We start from the raw sequence: 17,740 nt of genomic DNA, 5'->3' as shown, positions 1-17,740 counted from the left end.
AGACGGCCTCCGGTTCAGCTCCTGACTGCCCGCCCGCCTGCCGCGTGCCCAGAACGAACACAGCCGCCGACTCTGCAAGGCGCCGCTGGGTATCCAACAACCGCTTCTTGCGGCACGTGGAGGCGCCGAGCCCTCTCCCCGAGCCCCGCCCTCTCCTGCAACCTCCTCCCGCCGCCCCGCCCCCTCCTGCCTCCTCCAGCGCCCCGCCCCTCCGCCTCCCTGTCCTCTCTCTCCGCCCCGCTCCTCCAGGGGCTCCACCCAATCCGGCGACCCACCCACCTGCTGTACTGCCCATGGGCTGGAGCCGGGGCGGGACCCGCGTGAGACGGTGTGCGTGCCCCGCAGGTCACGTGACTTTCGGGGTGGGCCGGCCCTGCCCCCGCCGCGTAGCGAGAAGCGCAGAGCCGCCGGCACAGTGCTCTGCGCAGGCGCAGACCGTGGTTCCCGGTGGGTGACGCAATCCTGCGCAGCCGGCCAGGCGTACGGCGGCAGCGTGTGTCGGATCACGTAACTTCCCCGAATGGCCTCCGCAGTGGGACGTGCATGCGCAGGTCCTCCCCTACCCGCGAGGGACGGGGCCAGGCCCACCGCGGCCAATCGGCGTCTCCTTCGCCGGCGCCGCGCCCCGCCCCCCCGTCCATCGGGAAGTGTGTGCGTTCCGGGGCCTAGTCCTCGGAACCTCGGCGGCGGCGGCGGCGGCGGCGGCCGGGCTGTGTGTGCGCGGCCCGCGAGGCAGAGGGCGCTAGGCCTGGGTTCCGAGTCGGGCTCAGGGGCCACGCGCGGGCCGCGAGGCCGCCGGGGAGTCGGGGCTGGCCTAGCTGTCGGCGGACGAGGGCAGAAGCGGCCACCTGCGGCCATTGCCCCGCCGACCGGCGGGCGCTGAGGAGCTGGACCGGGCAGGTGAGGCCGGCCTCAGGGACCCGGCCGAGCCTGGAGGCGGGCGGCAGATGCGGGAGCTAAAGGAGGGTGCGCGGGTCCGGGAGGACGGATCCCCGGCCGGTCCGGGCTTGGCGGCGGGAAGGTGGTGCGCGGGGAGGCCCGAGTCCGGCCCGGCCGCCCTGTGACCTGGTCAGGGCTTCCCCCGTGACGCCTGCTCGAGGGTCGCCGGGACGGCCGGCGCGGCTGCAGCCCTCGTGACGGCCTGTCAGCCTCCAGCACGGGAGCCACTGCGGCTCGGAGGTGTTGAGGGCCCTGCTCAGCGTAGCGCAGCTGTGCCCCCGGCGCAGTGCCCCGCATCGCTTCGCTGCAGTGACGGTGACTCCAGTAGGAGGGACTTAACGAGGTTGGAGAATGATTGTGAATTGTGGGCTACTTTCCATGAAATTTTCTTCATATAAAGTAGTTTAGTTGGTTGTTTTCAAAGGTAGACAAGGTTTGCTCTCATCCGTGGCCGCCATGTATTATATTTTGTTTTATTTGGTTTCCTGATCAAAGTAGTAGACATTACTTATTGTTGCTATAAATTCTGTTAGTTTGGGGATCTGGGTCTGTATGTAAATTACAAAATGACCTAGAGAAGCCAATTACTGCTTTAATGTATTTCATTAATCATCACTTTATCTTTAGGGCAGTCTTAGTCTGTTTTCATGCAAATATCTCATGAAGGTGCATCAGGGCTTCAGAAAAATGCTAAGAAGTGACGCGTCACTTGAATCTGTACATGAGAAAAGCTAGGTTTAGGTCGTCAATCAGCTTACATCCTCTAAAGAACTGACATAATCCTCATAATTGTTAATCCTTCTACTTCAGAGGTTGCTCATGCGTGAATAATTCTCGGTTTGTTTTCAGAGCTGTTCCTGGGAAGAAACATGGAGAGTGGTGCAGTTCTGCTGGAATCCAAGTCCTCCCCGCTTAACCTTCTGCATGAAATGCACCAGCTCCGGCTGCTGGGTCACCTGTGCGACGTGACTGTCAGCGTGGAGTACCAGGGCGTCCGGGAGGAATTCATGGCCCACAAGGCGGTGCTGGCAGCCACCAGCAAGTTTTTTAAGGAAGTGTTTCTTAACGAGAAGACTGCGGACGGCTCGAGGACTAACGTCTACTTAGACGAAGTGCAGGTGGCTGACTTTGCTTCTTTTCTTGAATTCGTCTACACTGCAAAGGTCCAGGTGGAGGAAGATCGGGTGCAGCGAATGCTGGAAATGGCAGAAAAGCTGAAATGTTTGGACTTATCTGAAACTTGTTTTCAGTTGAAGAAACAGATGTTAGAGTCGGTACTTTTGGAGTTGCAGAATTTCTCGGAGTCTCAGGAGGCAGAAGGGAGCAGCGGCTCCCAGGTCTCTGCTGCTGTCTCCCCTGATGCTCGGGCAGGTGTGGCTGTGGACAGCCCTCTGGCCAACGGCGTCGCGAGTTCCTTGGATCCCCCAGCAGCAAGAATCGGCAACAGCGTGTTGCCAGATCTGCCCTCGAGAAAGTCTAGGGAGAAGCCAGACAAGAGAAAGGAGATCGCTAAGTCCCCCTACCCCAAGCTCAGAAGGGCTAGCGGGAGGCTGGCTGGGAGGAAGGTGTTCGTGGAAATCCCTAAAAAGAAGTACACTCGACGACTCCGAGAGCAGCAGAAGAGTGCTGAGCAGGACGCCGGGGACCGCGGGGGCCCCCGTGAGCCCAGCCCAGACGCCGGGGCAACGGTGAAGGAGCTGGTCACAGTCACGAAAGACGAGGAGGACGGCGGGGCTGGGACCGAGGCGGAAGCAGTGCTGCCGAAGGCGGGGCAGGGAGAGGAGGACGAGGACGAGGATGAGGACGAGGAGGGCGAGGAGGGCGCGGGGAGGCGGAGGAGCAGCTTCCGGTGCACGCGCTGCGAGAAGGCCTTTCTGTACGAGAAGAGCTTCCTGAAGCACGTGCGGCACCACCACGGCGTGGCCACCGAGGTGGTCCACCGCTGCGACACCTGCGGCCAGACCTTTGCCAACCGCTGCAACCTGAAGGGCCACCAGCGCCACGTGCACAGCAGCGAGCGCCACTTCCCGTGCGAGTTGTGCGGCAAGAAGTTCAAGAGGAAGAAGGACGTGAAGCGGCACGTGGTGCAGGTGCACGAGGGCGGCGGCGAGCGGCACCAGTGCCAGCAGTGCGGCAAGGGCCTGAGCTCCAAAACGGCGCTGCGGCTGCACGAGCGCACGCACACGGGCCACAAGCCCTACGGCTGCACCGAGTGCCCGGCCACCTTCTCGCAGCCCTCGGCCCTCAAGACCCACCTGAGGTAGGCACGGGCCGCCTCGAGCCCCAGAACGCACGTGGAGACGTGGGGGGCGTGCAGGAGGCGGCCGGTGTGGCTGCCTCGCGGGATGGGTCACTTTTCAGTTCGCTCCCTCTCAAAGTCGGGGGCTGTGTTGAGCCTCTGGGTTCTCTCTCGAGGCAGAGATGCGGGCATGGCGCTCCCTGGGCGCGGGCCCGGCTGATGGGGACCCGCGCCTCCCGCTCAGGTGCAGGGGCCTCTCCCGCTCCTGGTGCTGAGGCCTCCCACCACCCTTGCCGAGTGGGGCCAACGACCCCGTCCCCCTTCCTGATCCTTCATTTGGGACTCAGTCCTGTGACCGGCTGGGTGGCGAGTCCCCCTGAAGACCTCAGCAGGGCGACACTTCTTTGGGCTTGGAGAGTGCCTGTCGCCAATCTAAGCTCCAGGATTAGGACGGACAGGGACTCCAGTTACTGATTTTTGAAGTGTAGGTGGGTGACATTCAGTTTTTAAATAAATTCCCTTGCAGTGCTCAGTACTTATTCTTGAAATCCAGACAAAGCAGTTTTCTACTCTCCCCTAGATCTGCCATCATCCTGGGCCAGTCCAGGGGTGGGAGCTGGGTGTTTTTTGTCCTTTTATTGTCATTTATAGCCCGGCTCAGGAAAGGCTCAGTAAACATGGTGACAGCCACTCCATCCTCGCCCTGAAGTGCAGTGCTTACGCATGCACCCCAGGGACCGGCTGGCTTCATGTGTTGATAACAGCTCTTTCTAGACTGTTACGTCAAACTAGGAAAGGATGGTAAACATGTGGATCACGTGGTACTTTTGTCAGCCATGGTTCCTAAGGTGTCTGTGGGTGGCTATTCTCAATGAGGGAGCTTTATAAATACCACACGGTGCTGTTGGGTGTCGTAAACAGCCTGCAGAGGCACAGCCTGTGCCTGCACCTGGGGGCAGCACGTGGGGGGACTCGGCGTCTGGCGGGGATGTGGCGGTCTTGACTCTGGCAGAGACTGATTTGGGGGTGAGGGTCCTGGGCCTCGCCGCCTTTCAGTCCTTCGCATTCAGGCGAAGCGTCTCCCCAGGTGAGGGAGGAGATGGTAATGCAGAGCGAGCTTTGACACATCCCGAGTTACCCTCTGAATGTTGTGCTTTCAGAATTCACACAGGGGAAAAACCTTTTGTCTGTGATGAATGTGGCGCAAGATTCACTCAGAACCATATGCTGATTTATCATAAAAGGTGTCACACAGGTAAGTACTCCATGGTGATTGGACGTCTTTCCTGGCTGTAGGAGGAAAACCGCAGTTTTCTTCATTTAGAAGTTGGCATCTGCCAAGTGGTTTAAGTTAAAGCCCTGATACGCTCTTCCGTCTCATAAGTGAGCATAAGTAAATGAGTAAAATCCGCCCGCTGCCTCCAGGGCTGTGTGCTTGTGGCCATGACCTCGGAAAGAAATTGCTCAGAGTATGGGAAAAGATATATGCTATTATCCCGCTTCTTGCCATCTCTAGGAACAGAGCATTAGAAAAAACCTGACTGTCCAAGCCCAGGGAAGTGGTTCAGTAAATGGGTAAATCCACCCTGTCCCGTCCCAGGCCCTTCTGACTAAGGTCTCTGAATATTACGAAAAACACCTGTGTTCGGCTGTTGACTTGAAAAATGCACAATTGAGTATACGGTGAATCCCAGCTTTATTGAAAACCTGCAGAAATATAAAGTAGTTACATGATGTGTTAAGGTGGGGGAATCGTGAGGTGTTCAGAATTTCTGTGGTACGATTTCATCAGGTGAGGGAGAACGTTTAAGCTCTTTGTTTTGTGCAGTGCTCCTGGGGTTCAGAGCTCTGGGGCATGTGGAGTCTAGCTGTCGGGTACTGGGCTTATCACGCTAACCCAGTGCTGCTCCCATTTAAAAATCTTTACTTCTTTGACTGTCCTATGAGCCTCAAGTTCAAATGATGAGATAGATGAGCCACTTAATGATGTGAATTAATAGACTAAAATGAGCAGGATTGGTGTCTGATGGAAGACTGGGGTCGGGGGAGGTCAGGCCACACCGAAGGATTAAGTTAGAATCGGTCGTTTGATGAACATGCTAATATATTTGGATTTTATTAAAGCCAGTAGTTTTGTTTTGATGTTTGAGAAATTGGGGCACGCCTGACAGAGGAGTCTGGTTTGTGGGCCCTCAGGGCCCCAGCTGCACAGCGTGAAGGGTGGATGCCCTCCTTGCCCTGACCCCACCCCAGGCGGCTGGGGGCTGCTCCAGGACAGCCCCGCGTGTCCACTGCTCACTCCGCTCCCTTCAAGAGGGGCTTCTGTTCTGACGGAGACCCACAGAAGCCCTGTGAAAAAGTCCAGCTGCTCCACCAAACCAGTTGTCGAACTGTTTTTCTTGTTTGGGATGACTGAATTTCCAAAACGTGAGCTGGCTGAATGCGCTCTTTAATTCTCATCTACTGGGATCTTTCTTGGGATTTCCAGGGACATTTTACACCAGCTTTCAGCAGGTAGCAAGCACTGGACACAAAGAGATATTTTATGACAGTTTTAACTAGAAAAGAACGCGCTGCCTGCCAGGGCACTTGGGAGGGTGGACCCCATGCTCCGCGTGTTCTAGCGCCCGTGTCTCTTCTAACTTCGTGTCTCATGTCTTCATGTAGGTGAGAGGCCTTTCATGTGTGAAACGTGTGGCAAGAGTTTCGCTTCCAAGGAGTATTTAAAACATCACAACAGGATCCACACTGGGTCCAAACCCTTTAAATGTGAAGTTTGTTTCAGGACTTTTGCTCAGCGGAATTCGCTTTACCAGCATATCAAAGTCCACACAGGTATGGCTGGAATGTTGCCAGAGAAGGGAGGTCAGTGTGGCAAGAAAATATCCCGAAGGTTTTAGATTTTCTGGAAAATTATTTGGAATTTAGCTTTAAGTCGTGCGTCCTAATAGCATTTAAACATTTTTGAGTGTCTAGTTTCTGGCTCTGACAAACTGGAAAGGTGTGAATGTGTGAACATGGATGTGGACGTGTGAACCTTTGAACACCTTGAGATTAGAATTAGGGGTGATGATCTGCACGTGCTTGTGAACACTCACACCCGCGCAGGGTCACTTACGACTGGAAAGCTGTGGGTGAGGCCACGGACCCCTGGGGCTCCTGCACGGTCCGCTGCTCGTGCCCGTGTCGCCCTCCCCATGGCAGCTCGGGACGCCGGGCGGCCCAGAGCAGCCGGTAGCTCTCGTGTCCTCCGTCCCTTCCCTCCCAGGGGAGCGGCCCTACTGTTGTGACCAGTGTGGCAAGCAGTTCACGCAGCTCAACGCGCTCCAGCGCCACCATCGGATCCACACGGGGGAGAAGCCATTCATGTGCAATGCGTGTGGGCGGACATTCACCGACAAGTCCACGCTCCGGCGGCACACCTCGGTGAGCGGCCAGGCCGGCCCCCACGGACGGCCGCCGGACAGCAGAGCCACCCGCCCCCCTTCCCTGAGGCCCTCAGTCTATAAGGGGGTCCCAGGGGAAGGCGGGGCTCTCCCTCCCCTGCAGCGAGGGCGGCCAAGGGGGGTGTGAAGCAGGGCCCGGGGCATCCTGAGTTATTTCTGGCAGGGACCACGTGTCTGACGGTTGGAGAAGGCTGTTGTACTTGGTAACCAGTGGCTGTGAATTGGGGGCTCTGCAGATCCTGGTTAGGGACACAGTGGGTGACCTCTCTGTTCTGCGTTTGGTCCGCAGATCCATGATAAGACAACTCCATGGAAGTCTTTCCTTGTCATCGTGGACAGCTCTCCCAAGGATGGCGATGGGCACAAGACTGAGCAGCCCGATGAAGAGTACACGCCATCCAAACTCTCTGATAAGTTGCTGTCTTTCGCAGAAAATGGCCATTTTCACAACCTGGCCACTGTGCAGGGCAGCATGCCTGCCGTGCACGATGACAGTCCTGCGGACCCGGCCTGTAAGTCGGACGGCCCTGTGGGGCCCCAGGACACGCTGCTGGCCACCACCATCAACGAGCTTAGCGAGCTGACGCCGCAAACGGACGCGGGCCCACACAGCTCCACTCTCTGACTCACACGGACTAGAGCACGGGGTCACCTGCCCCGCGGTCCCAGCCTTGCACCTGCACGCGTAAGGGCTGGACGCGAGCGTTCGTCAGGGGTCAAGAACAACTGTGGGCAAAGAAGTGGGCAAGGATGGCTTCCACAGTTTCTTGAATTTCTGTTAACTTGCACGTCTCTATCAAACCATTTCTCATGCTTTCCCTTAGAAATCCTGATCTGCATGGTCTCAGCCACACTTTATCAGCAAACAAGGCAGTTAACATAACCTCACTTAATTCTGGTGGAATTATCCTAATGCTTGATGACCTTGACATTCCTGAGGCTGGGGTTACTGCTCAGCTTCTTCGTGGAAGTTTATTTCTGATACTTTAAAGCTATTTTTCTACCACCCTGAAGTAAAACTGGGACCATATATTTATTTTCAGCTGTTTCTTTCCTGTTGAAGCCGGTCAGGTGCTCTGGGACACTGGAATGGGGCTAAAGAGACAGATGACTGCACTTGTCCCCCTCTGCCCCCGTTTGTAGGCACTAAACTGAACACTTGTAAAGTAGCTGCTCACAGCACACATGCAACTAGGAAGTTTGTCATAAAATGACCTGAGATGTGGCTACAGGTTTCATTTCTAAAAATCCAATTTAAAAAAGCTGTCCTACCAAAGACTAGCAGAAAACAGCATAGTAGTTTTTGCAAAGAGGTGTGAAAAATTAAGCCAGGGGCTTGATGAGAACACTTGAAACATAGTGTAGTTATTTTATCCACGAGTAGCAGTGAGGTGGTGGTAGCCAATCTAAGAACACAGAATACTAGTAGTTTTGCTAGGTTCTTTTGACAATTTCTGTGATTTTCAGAAACCCAGCATTTCTCATTAACATGTCAAGACGCTGACACAGGCAAGTCACTGGCGCACGTGTTCCCCCGGGAGCATGAGTGAATTTGGCAAAAGGGACCAAAAGCCTCCGTACACTCCTCTTTGATTAGCCTTAAGCGTGGACCATGGAACCGCCAACCTTGTCTTAAATGCACCTGTCTCATGCTGGCCTTTGGTAATTCCGCTGTCCTTACCCAGCCTGGTTCTTTTTTTTTTTTTTTTTTTTTTTTTTTTTTTGCGGTATGCAGGCCTCTCACTGTTGTGGTCTCTCCCATTGCGGAGCACAGGCTCCGGACGCGCAGGCTCAGTGGCCATGGCTCACGGGCCCAGCCGCTCCGCGGCACGTGGGATCCTCCCGGACCGGGGAACGAACCCGCGTCCCCTGCATCGGCAGGCGGACTCTCAACCACTGCGCCACCAGGGAAGCCCACCCAGCCTGGTTCTTGATCCAGTGGTGAGGGTGGGTCGCACGTGACCCAGGTAAAAAGGGGAATTGTCACTAGTTGCTCTTTTTCTTACATTTAATTTATTACACTTGCTGTTTCCTCGTTTTCTAAGAGGAAGGGTACTTTATGCAAGTCCGGGAAGAAGACACAGCTGCACGGGATGCCAGAAAAAGACCGAGGACACTTTCTTCCCCATGAGACGGTGACGTCAACACCGAAGGTACCGAAGGTGTCGAAGGCGTCCCAGGTGCTGACACGGGCTGTAGGTGGCAGTACCGATTCCACCTCCAGCTGTGACAGCGTGACCCACTTGTGTTCACAGAACAAAACAGTGACTCTCACACACAATTTACTCTCGAAAGGAGAATGAACCTGCCCGGCTAATGAACTGTTTCTTGGGGGTAAAGTCATCTTAATGAGAAGAAATTTAAATAATAGATTATTTTGTTACCTATCGGAATAATTTTTGTCTTGAATTTGTTTCTTTAGAAATTCTACAGAAAACTTTAATGTGTTAATAAATGTTTTGTAAAAATAGTTTCGCAAGTGTAAGTTTATTTCCATTATTAGAAATTAGGTTCTACAGAAATAAGATTCCTGACTCGTACAGGTAGCTTAATTCCCTGGTCCTTGGAGTCTCGCCACCTCCGTGCACTGCACGTGTGTTCCTGACACGGGACAGGCCTGGCCCCGCACGCGCTCGGCCTCGGTAGCTGGTGCCAGGCGGCGGGGAGGGGCCCAGCCTCATTGCAGCCACGGTGACTCTGTGCCTCAGAGGCTCCTCCCATCTACGGTCACTTCTCTGCTTCCCGGGAGGGGACAAGAGGGCTGCCGCCCCAAACCCTGCCGAAGATGCATCTCACCCTCGGGGATTTGTGGGGCGTCTCCGTTTCTCCCCATCCAGGTGCTCTGTTGCCACGTGACTGTAAGCCCCAGACGATCAGGTCAGGCCACACCAAGGCGGCGATTTCACGCCTTCCAAGCATCGTGTGGGAGACGCCCTCAGCCCAGACTCCAAAGCTCCCCTGCCTCTGCTTTTAACCAAAATTTGTTGTACGGTTTGAAAACAAAATTGGCCAAGTGGTGGGGTAAAACCTTTATTAAAGGTGATCTTCACAGATGTGTGGTTTTGCCAAAGGTGATCATCTAAACTGACCAATTTGAGTGTAAGTTATCATTTAATTCTAACCTGTTGTATATCTTGCCAGAGCAGGGACATTTTTTGAGACCAAGCAAGTGCCTGTCCCCTTGACTGAACTTGATGGTGTTCCTGTCACTCTAAGTAACATTATTTCAGGCGAAAATCCATTTGTCCACAGGCACCAAGACGGGCAGATGGATGCGGGCACAGGGCCGCCTGGCACATCCGTCACCCCCCAGCTGAGCCCCGGGAACTGCCCACTTCCCTCCACCAGTTTGCACGGGCCTCTGGGACCCTCACCGAGGCTGGCAAAACCCACCACGGGAGCTTCTGTTAGGAAACAGAAGAGACATTTGAATGAGAAAGTAACCTTGAATATCAACAACCTGGCAGAATTCCTAGATGGGACGGCCTGTTCGACCATTCATTTTGAATTTGCCTCAAATGATCTTTGAGGGACCTGAACAAGGCCCGCTGACAGCACCAAGTCAACGTGGCTCCACCAAGGGAGATGGGGCTTCGGGCCCCCCGCCTCCCGCTCTGAGGTCTCCTAGGGGCCACTCCTCCTTCAAGCCTGCCAGTGAGATCCCTGACCAGGCAGCAGAAGGGATGGGAACGGGGAGCCTGCAGAGCCCGGACGGCTGCTGCCCACTGCCCTGAACCCCGGGGGGACACCTTCCAGGACAGGAAGCCACTCCCGACCTGTGCAAACCAACCAGGAAACTCACCATACCGTTCACAACTTCGACTTTATTTACTGTACAGGTTCACATGAAACACACAGGCTCTTTGCGAAGGTGGGTTTATCATCACAGGATGAGTTCTCATAATACAACCTCCCCGACAGCGCGGGGGAGGAGAGGCCGCGCCAGGCTGGGGCCCCGGGAGGCAGGCTGCGTGCCACAGGCCCTGAGAAAGCCACGGGGGTTGCCTCTGGGCATCTTAAACGCACAGTATCAGAGGAGACAATAAAGGTTTACAGGGGCATCATCACACATGGTCACGACTGCAAGAATACTGTTTTCAAATCATTCAATAAAAAAGGAATTCACATGAGCTATAAAAACGCTGCCACAAAAAGCAAAGCTTTCCTGTAAGAAATTTTAACTCATTCTGACAATGAACTAAACACGATCTGCTAAAACACAAGGACTGTAACGTAAATAGTCATTATACTGTGTTCATAAATAACGATCTGTAAGTCCTGGAAACCTGACCCGGGCTCTGAGTCACAGCACTGCCCACTTTGATGGAACACTTCAAGGGAGAAAGTCTGGGTACTGTTAATGGGACTTTTTTCTGCTCATTTTCCTGTTATGTTCTGGCAGGTCTGCTCTAGCCATTACAATTATATTTTACTCTTTTTCACGTGAAATATTAAAGACAAAAACATCTTAACCCAGGCACTGATCCCAGTGTTCATTTCAACACAAGCAACTCTAACTGATGTGACAAAACGCTGCCAATACTATTTCTCAAAACCACAGGTCTTCTGTCAGGGGTGCAGGATGAAAAGCTAATAAATGGCCTTAAAAGACATCATTTGCTTTTTACTTTACATGGTCAGACCAGGTTCCTTTAACAAGTGGGAACAAACCTTCCAGACTAACGACAGAGCGCACACGCTGGCGGCGAGGGTTACAGCCCCTCAGGTGGGACAGATCTGCAGCCGGAGGACACAGGCCCCACACTCATCTCACCCAAGTGCTTCTGGCCGGTTGGCACTGGATTAGGTAGAGCAACAAACCCCCACTTTTCTCTCTAAGCGTTTTTTCATAGTTCCAACAGGAAGCGAAGAAGTGCCAAGCGGCTCCATCCCCAAATGCACCGTAACTGACAGCCAGCTTTCTTTTAAGAATCCCAGACCTCTGAAGGAAGGAAGGAGTCCTCATTGGATGCCAGGGCCCAGGGTCAGAGCGCCTGCGTCTCCCGGTCCGTTCCTGCTGCCCTCAGCCAACACTGTGACATCACTGCCCTGCCTCTCCACCAGCCCAGCCTGCACAAGTGACCCCGCAACTACGGCCACCGAATCCTCACGGCTGCCCACAGGGCTTGCTCCGTGACCGGGTCCCAGCTGGCCCTTCTTAGCCTCCTTTCCTGCCACTTTCTGCTTCATCCCGGACAGACCTGTTCCCCATCCCCAAGCCTTCCTCCCCGCTCAGCCCTCAGCCTGGGCACACCCTCTATTTCTGCCCAACAGCAGCTACCAATCTCAGTCGAGGACCGTCCAAAAATGCAAACACCATTCAAATACCAGCTAACGTTGACAGGGCACAGGAAATTCCACTTATCTGTCAACACTGTCATTACCTGGCAATTAACACACATCAAACATAAATCATTTATGCCTAAAAATATGGACACAGGAGATTCAGGAAACAAGACCACGTCTAAAGTACGATGTCAGCACATAACATAACGCGCAGGGATCAAGTTCACAGGTCAACAGAGCACATATATAAGCCAAAATAATAGGACAGAATTCAAACACACAAGCTAAAACAACTCCATCGGCTAAGCGCAGGTCCCCTCAGAAGCTAGCTGGGGTTCTCTTCCTGACTCAGCACAGCAAACCTCTGTACCGTACTCAGCCTACCAAGCCCATCACATCCAATTAATGGATAAAATGAACATGACACACAATTAAAATTCATGACACACAAGCTTCGACCGAGATAACCTCCCAGCCCTGGTGAGCATGTATGTGAGAGGGCACACGAGGTGCCCTCTCAGCGCGGAAAAGTGTGTGAACACAGAAGTAGAGGGATGTGCCAGTTCAAACACCTTCCTATAAGATGAAGCAAGGGTCCCGCCCCAACTAGAAGTGGACACCATCTCCAGGCAAGGAAAACGCCCAAGTCTGCTAGATCTTACATGTGTGTGCACTTGTATGTAAGATCAGGCCCACCTCCACACGCGTCCACACACATAACCAGGCAGTGCCAGGAAGCTCCCTCTTTTCCCACTGTAAGTGGCTGGCAGGCCCGGCTGAGCTGAATTCTCACATGCACGTTACCTACAGAACGATATAAAAAGCAAAGAAACTGGTCACTAGCACCATGAAAAGAATCACAAGACAACAAAGAGGACAAATAATTTCTCACGGGGAAAGTCATAAACGCGCTCCTAACAACAGTCCTACGCTAAACACACACGTTTAGAGAATCCGTCCAGGTGCAAGTTCACGGAGAACATGCAAAGCATCTATTAGAACCGGGTTGGGTACTCAAGTCCAGGACAAAGGACATAAAAATATGTGGCAAAATTAAACAGGAGCTCTGCACGTATCAAAAGAACAGGAGTAAGATTCGGAAGCAGTTCTCGGAAAACTCTGGGGACTGACAAGCGGGAAACAGCCTGTCACACTCGCGATACACACGGGAGCCGCCCACCCATCCGCTGCACGGTGACACACATGGCGGCTTAGACACACACACACACAGCGTCAGGCTCGTGTGCAACACGACGAAGCCACTGCATGGGCATCCCAGAAGGACCACCGGCCCTAACACGAAACTAAAGAGGACTCGGCGGCACGCCAGAGACATAGCGCTTCACTTGAGGTCTCCATCTCCTTCCCCGTCCCCCTGGACGGACTTCTTGATGCGCAGCAGCATGGTGGTGAGCCACTGGTCCAGGCGGGATATCGAGTCAAACTCCTTCACCTGGTTTAAGGGAAGAGGAACAGGACTCACTCCATGGAAGTACAAGCAAACACAGGACTACACTGCCCCACACTGCCTAAACATTAACTTTCTTCATTTGAAATCATTCATTCCAGCTTGCAACTTTCTTCATTAAAAACTTTTTTTATATTGCTCTTATGCCAGCATGCAATGGCAAAACTCCATAACAGCCTACTGGACGAAGAGCACATTTAGCGTGACAAAGGACATGAGACCCTGCATAAGAACAAGGGGACATGGAAAAGTAATGTGGCTCCAGTATCCACTGAACACAAACAAACGTATTTGCAGCAAGGGAACATGTGGAAGCAGAATTCCTTTAACTCATTTCCACAAGTTATCGAAGAATGGACTTTCATAGGATGAAAAGGGTTTGGCAGCAAAAGTTAAAGGGGAAACCTCGCCTTCCCACTATTGCTTCAAAGCCAGGGTGAATGTCTTAATGAAGGACACTAAGAAATTCACTTGATTATGAACATAAGAGGGAAAAAGATGGGAAAACAGGAAACTGATGAATGTAAAAATAATTTTCCCATTTACTTTATGCCAAGAATATAACAAACTCTCATTGCTTTGTTTTTATGTTTTAAATTTAAGTGATTAGATTTCACTGATTTTACTTGACACTTATTCATGGATCAGATTATTTTCCATAGAAAACATCCAAACAAGTCATAACATTATGTGATATATATTTGCCTCACACCTAAATTCAGCACAGCTCATAGAACTGTCTAATTGTGAAGGCTGGTGGGATCTAAAAACATGCCTTTTGGAAAACACAACGTAGGTATAGTGCAATAATGTCCAAATAAATGTTCAGCATTTACACGATGAAAAGGAGTTGTTTCTGTAACGTAAACTTTCAGAGAACATGCTAAATCCCAAAAGCGAACGTACTGCTTCTGTGTAAGCTTCACTGTTCTGCTCTTCATGAGCTTCTAGAAGTTTCTGGGAACATAAATACAGAAAAATTAGTTGGGTAGGCTAAAAAGTTCCGTCTATGAATGGATACTTTAAATGCAAAATAGCCTTTGTATCACACTAACTGATGTTGCCAAATGACTTACAAAACGGGAAAATTCCAAATACAAGTCAAGGGTTACCCCGAGTCAGGGATCCAGCCTTGTGCTAACGTACCTGACCCACCAGGTTAAGAGCAGCGCGCGCTGACCCTAACGGCACCTGAGGCCTAGTGCGCAAGGGCAGGAAGGCACGGGGCTGGGCTGCTCGGCGAGCGGATTCACAGGATGAAAACGTCACTGTATCCCAGCCCCACCTACTTACTTTCAATAACTTGCATTCTCTCGAATCAGTGAACGCCGGAAACATTTCCTCGTATTTCTCCAGAGCAAGCTGGGAAAGAAAACCACTCGTTAACATCTGAGTCACTGAACCAGGAAACGAAGCTTTGACATTCTACTAACTTCGGTATGATTTATTTACATCCTACTTAATTATCAGACTCAACATCAAAATCAACCTGTGTTGATCAAACCTGTTGATTGTGAATTTCAATTTCAGTTAAGAATAAACTTCTAAACCAGTTTTTCCGAATGAGGTTGCTGTAGGGAAGACCACGTGAGCCAGATCCAATGTTCGGACCTCCCAGAGCAGGCGTCTATTTTCACGCGCTGGAGGAGGCTCTGCCCGGAGCCCGGGGGGCCCTAACCCCGACCCCGAGGACACCAAGGCTGCCCTGTCCCTGCCTCCACCTCCAGCTCTCTCTTTGCTTTTCTCCCAACCCTCACCCCAGCTCCATTTCTGAGTTTAAAAAAAAGACACGATTCTGCTTTTACTGTCTCCCCTCAGCCCCTGATTTCTTTAAACCAAAACTACTGAAGGAAGTGTGGCCCCCAGGGGGCGTTCACTTAAGAGAAGAGCCTCAGCAGCTGTCACCCCAGCTGCGGTAGTACAGCCAGGACAGGGTCAGAGTATCACCCTCCATGTTGCTTTCCACGTACGCGGCACAGTCTTACTCCGAGCTGGAATCACGGACAACGGCTGAGCACCTGTGCTTAGGGGTGAAGCGCATCAGAACCCACCCCGCAGGGCCCCTCACCTTGGCATTCAGCTCATCCACTATGAAGTGACAGAGGGCAGCTTTAAAGAAGTAATCCTTTGCACTGTACTTCAACAAAGGGTTATCCATGGTGTTGGCCCCAATCTAGGCAGAGAAAGTGGGGTCAGAGTGAAAAGGTTTGCCCTCCTACACTAGGCATGCTGACCCTCATCTACTCTTTAGCAAGTACTCTGCATCTTACGTTAGTTAAGCTATGAAATCCATTCTTCTAACCCAAAGCCTTGTACCAGAAATGTTACTAGACAAAAAAACAATGTTTAAGACATAAAGTGCTGACCTGTTAAAAACGACTCAGCAGAATTCCACATCCAGGAGGATGGAACAGACATGCTGTCCTCTGTCCCTCCTGCTAAGTACAACTAAAAGCCCTGGATCTTTTATATGAAACTAACATAGGGAGACTGAAAGGTGGAAAGAAGAGCAGACAAGCCAGGGACACAGGGCAAACACGGCAGGGAGTTCCCTGGTTTTTCTTTTTCTTGCATAAATCCCTGACTTGGAACAGAAAAAGCCAGCAACCCATAAATGCCGGTGGGTGCAGCGAAAGAAAGAGAGAGAATAGATGAAAGCCTGCTTTCTCCAGCCAGAGGACCAGGAGAGGGGCAGCTAGCAAGACAGAAAATGTTTAGATGACACCTGCTTTGATCCACGCCACTCACAGCGGCAAAAGCCAAAGAGGAAGCCAAGGCGCCCATCCTCCTGGGAGAGCCCCACTCTCCTGCCAAGGAGGCAGAGCAGGAGCCAGCCTGCGCCCCCATCACAGAGGCACTGGAGACCACGTGGGGACTGTGTCACCTCCTCCCAGTGAGAAAGAGGCCCCGTCATCTCCCAGCGGGCATGGATTCACCTTTACCTGATGGTAACCAGGCGGTCAGGTGGGGAGCTTGAACCCTAACTTCACCTGGCAGGAGCGAGGCCACAGCCCTTCAGTGCCAAAGAAAACCAGCTGAGAGAGGAGGTTTAAACAAGACCCTGTCTTATAACACAATGTACGAATATCCAGTTTTTAATTAAAACTCACTTGCAATACCAAGAAAAGGGAACATCTCAAGTTGAATGAAAAAAAGACAACTAATCAGAGTGAAGTAAGTTAGAAAGAGAAAAACAAATATCGTATATTAACGCATATATGTGGAACCTAGAAAAATGGTACAGATGAACCGGTTTTCGGGGCAGAAATTGAGACACAGATGTAGAGAACAAACGTATGGACACCAAGGGGGGAAAGCGGTGGGGTGGTGGTGGTGGTGTGATGAATTGGGAGATTGGGATTGACGTGTATACACTGACGTGGATAAAATGGATGACTAATAAGAACCTGCTGTATAAAAAAAATAAATAAAATTAAATTAAAAAAAAAGACAACTAATAAACAACAGCTCTCACATAGCAGAGATGTGAGACTTATCTAACAGATTTTAAAGGGGCCTTTCTAAAATGCTTCCACAAGCCATTAGAAAATTGCTTGAGACCAGAGGAAAACCAAAGCATCAATGAAGAAAAATTCTCAGTAAGAAACCCCAGAAGATACAAAGAAGAAATGAGTGGAAACTTCAGAACTGAAATACACAGTAACTGACATAAAAGGTGGATGGGTTCAACAGCAGATCCCATGGAACACAGGAAGGACTCAGTGAACTGATGGTAGAACATTAGAAATTACTCAGTCTGAACAACAGAGAGCAGACAGACCCAGAAAAGAGGAGCAGGGCATCGGGACATGTAGGATGATAAAACAAGGCATAACATCTGGGCTGTCTGAGCCACAGAAGGGGAGAGAAAGAGGGAGTGGCCAAAAAAGCACTTGAAGAAATAACGGCTGAAAACTTCCTAAATTTGGCAAGAAACAAACACAAACCTACAGATTCCAGAAGTTTACTGAAATCCAAACAGCATAAAAGCAAAGATACCCATGCTAAGCCACATAAACTTCTGAAAACTGAAGACAAAGGAAAAACTTTTTGAAAGTAGCAGAAAGAAATACCACCTCACCTACAGGGAAAACAGCTTGAATGAGAGCAAACTTCTCATTAGAAACCACGCTGGTTTTAAGGGCACATTTTTCAAGCACTGAAAAGAAAAGAGCTGTCAACCCAGAATTGTATACCCAGGGAAGATATGCTTTAGGAATGAAGGGGAATTCAAAACATTCCCAGATGAAGGAACACCAAGAGGATGTTGAGCCAGCAGACCTACCCTAAAAGAATAGCGAAAGGCTGTTCTCTAAGTAGAACAAAATACAGGAAGGAATCCTGGAACATCAGGAAGAAAGA

The 17,740-nt window shown here is 51.6% G+C and overlaps 2 protein-coding genes across 5 annotated transcripts in view; one reads left to right on the top strand and one right to left on the bottom strand.

Annotated features, from left to right (window-relative positions):
* The first annotated feature begins 627 nt into the window (after positions 1-627).
* Positions 628-9,088, top strand: GZF1 (GDNF inducible zinc finger protein 1). Of its 3 annotated transcripts, XR_004345928.1 has the most exons (7): positions 628-900; positions 1,789-3,199; positions 4,339-4,433; positions 5,846-6,013; positions 6,447-6,604; positions 6,914-8,591; positions 8,670-9,088. XR_004345928.1 is itself a non-coding variant. In XM_032606525.1 (6 exons), exons 2-6 carry the CDS (start codon positions 1,809-1,811, stop codon positions 7,247-7,249), a joined length of 2,148 nt encoding a protein of 715 aa, XP_032462416.1. In that variant the 5' UTR covers positions 628-900; positions 1,789-1,808; the 3' UTR covers positions 7,250-9,088. The 3 variants fall into 3 exon arrangements, 2 of the variants coding, with proteins under 2 accessions (XP_032462416.1, XP_032462417.1); XM_032606525.1 differs by having other exon boundaries at positions 6,914-9,088; XM_032606526.1 differs by lacking the exon at positions 628-900 and adding an exon at positions 951-1,282 and having other exon boundaries at positions 6,914-9,088.
* Positions 9,089-10,429: 1,341 nt separating this feature from the next.
* NAPB (NSF attachment protein beta) overlaps positions 10,430-17,740 on the bottom strand; it is a 40,313-nt gene continuing 33,002 nt past the window's right edge. For both annotated transcript variants that reach the window (XM_032606258.1, XM_032606257.1), the window contains 4 exons: positions 15,447-15,551; positions 14,672-14,740; positions 14,285-14,335; positions 10,430-13,363 (listed from right to left, as the gene is read on the bottom strand). In XM_032606258.1, coding sequence (XP_032462149.1) covers positions 13,253-13,363; positions 14,285-14,335; positions 14,672-14,740; positions 15,447-15,551 — 336 coding nt within the window. In that variant the 3' untranslated portion in view covers positions 10,430-13,252. The remainder of the gene's footprint in view (positions 13,364-14,284; positions 14,336-14,671; positions 14,741-15,446; positions 15,552-17,740) is intronic.

This window comes from Phocoena sinus, chromosome 15 (genome assembly GCF_008692025.1).
Source record: "Phocoena sinus isolate mPhoSin1 chromosome 15, mPhoSin1.pri, whole genome shotgun sequence".
Classification (NCBI taxonomy): domain Eukaryota; kingdom Metazoa; phylum Chordata; class Mammalia; order Artiodactyla; family Phocoenidae; genus Phocoena; species Phocoena sinus.
This window is presented reverse-complemented; position numbering and strand designations above follow the sequence as displayed.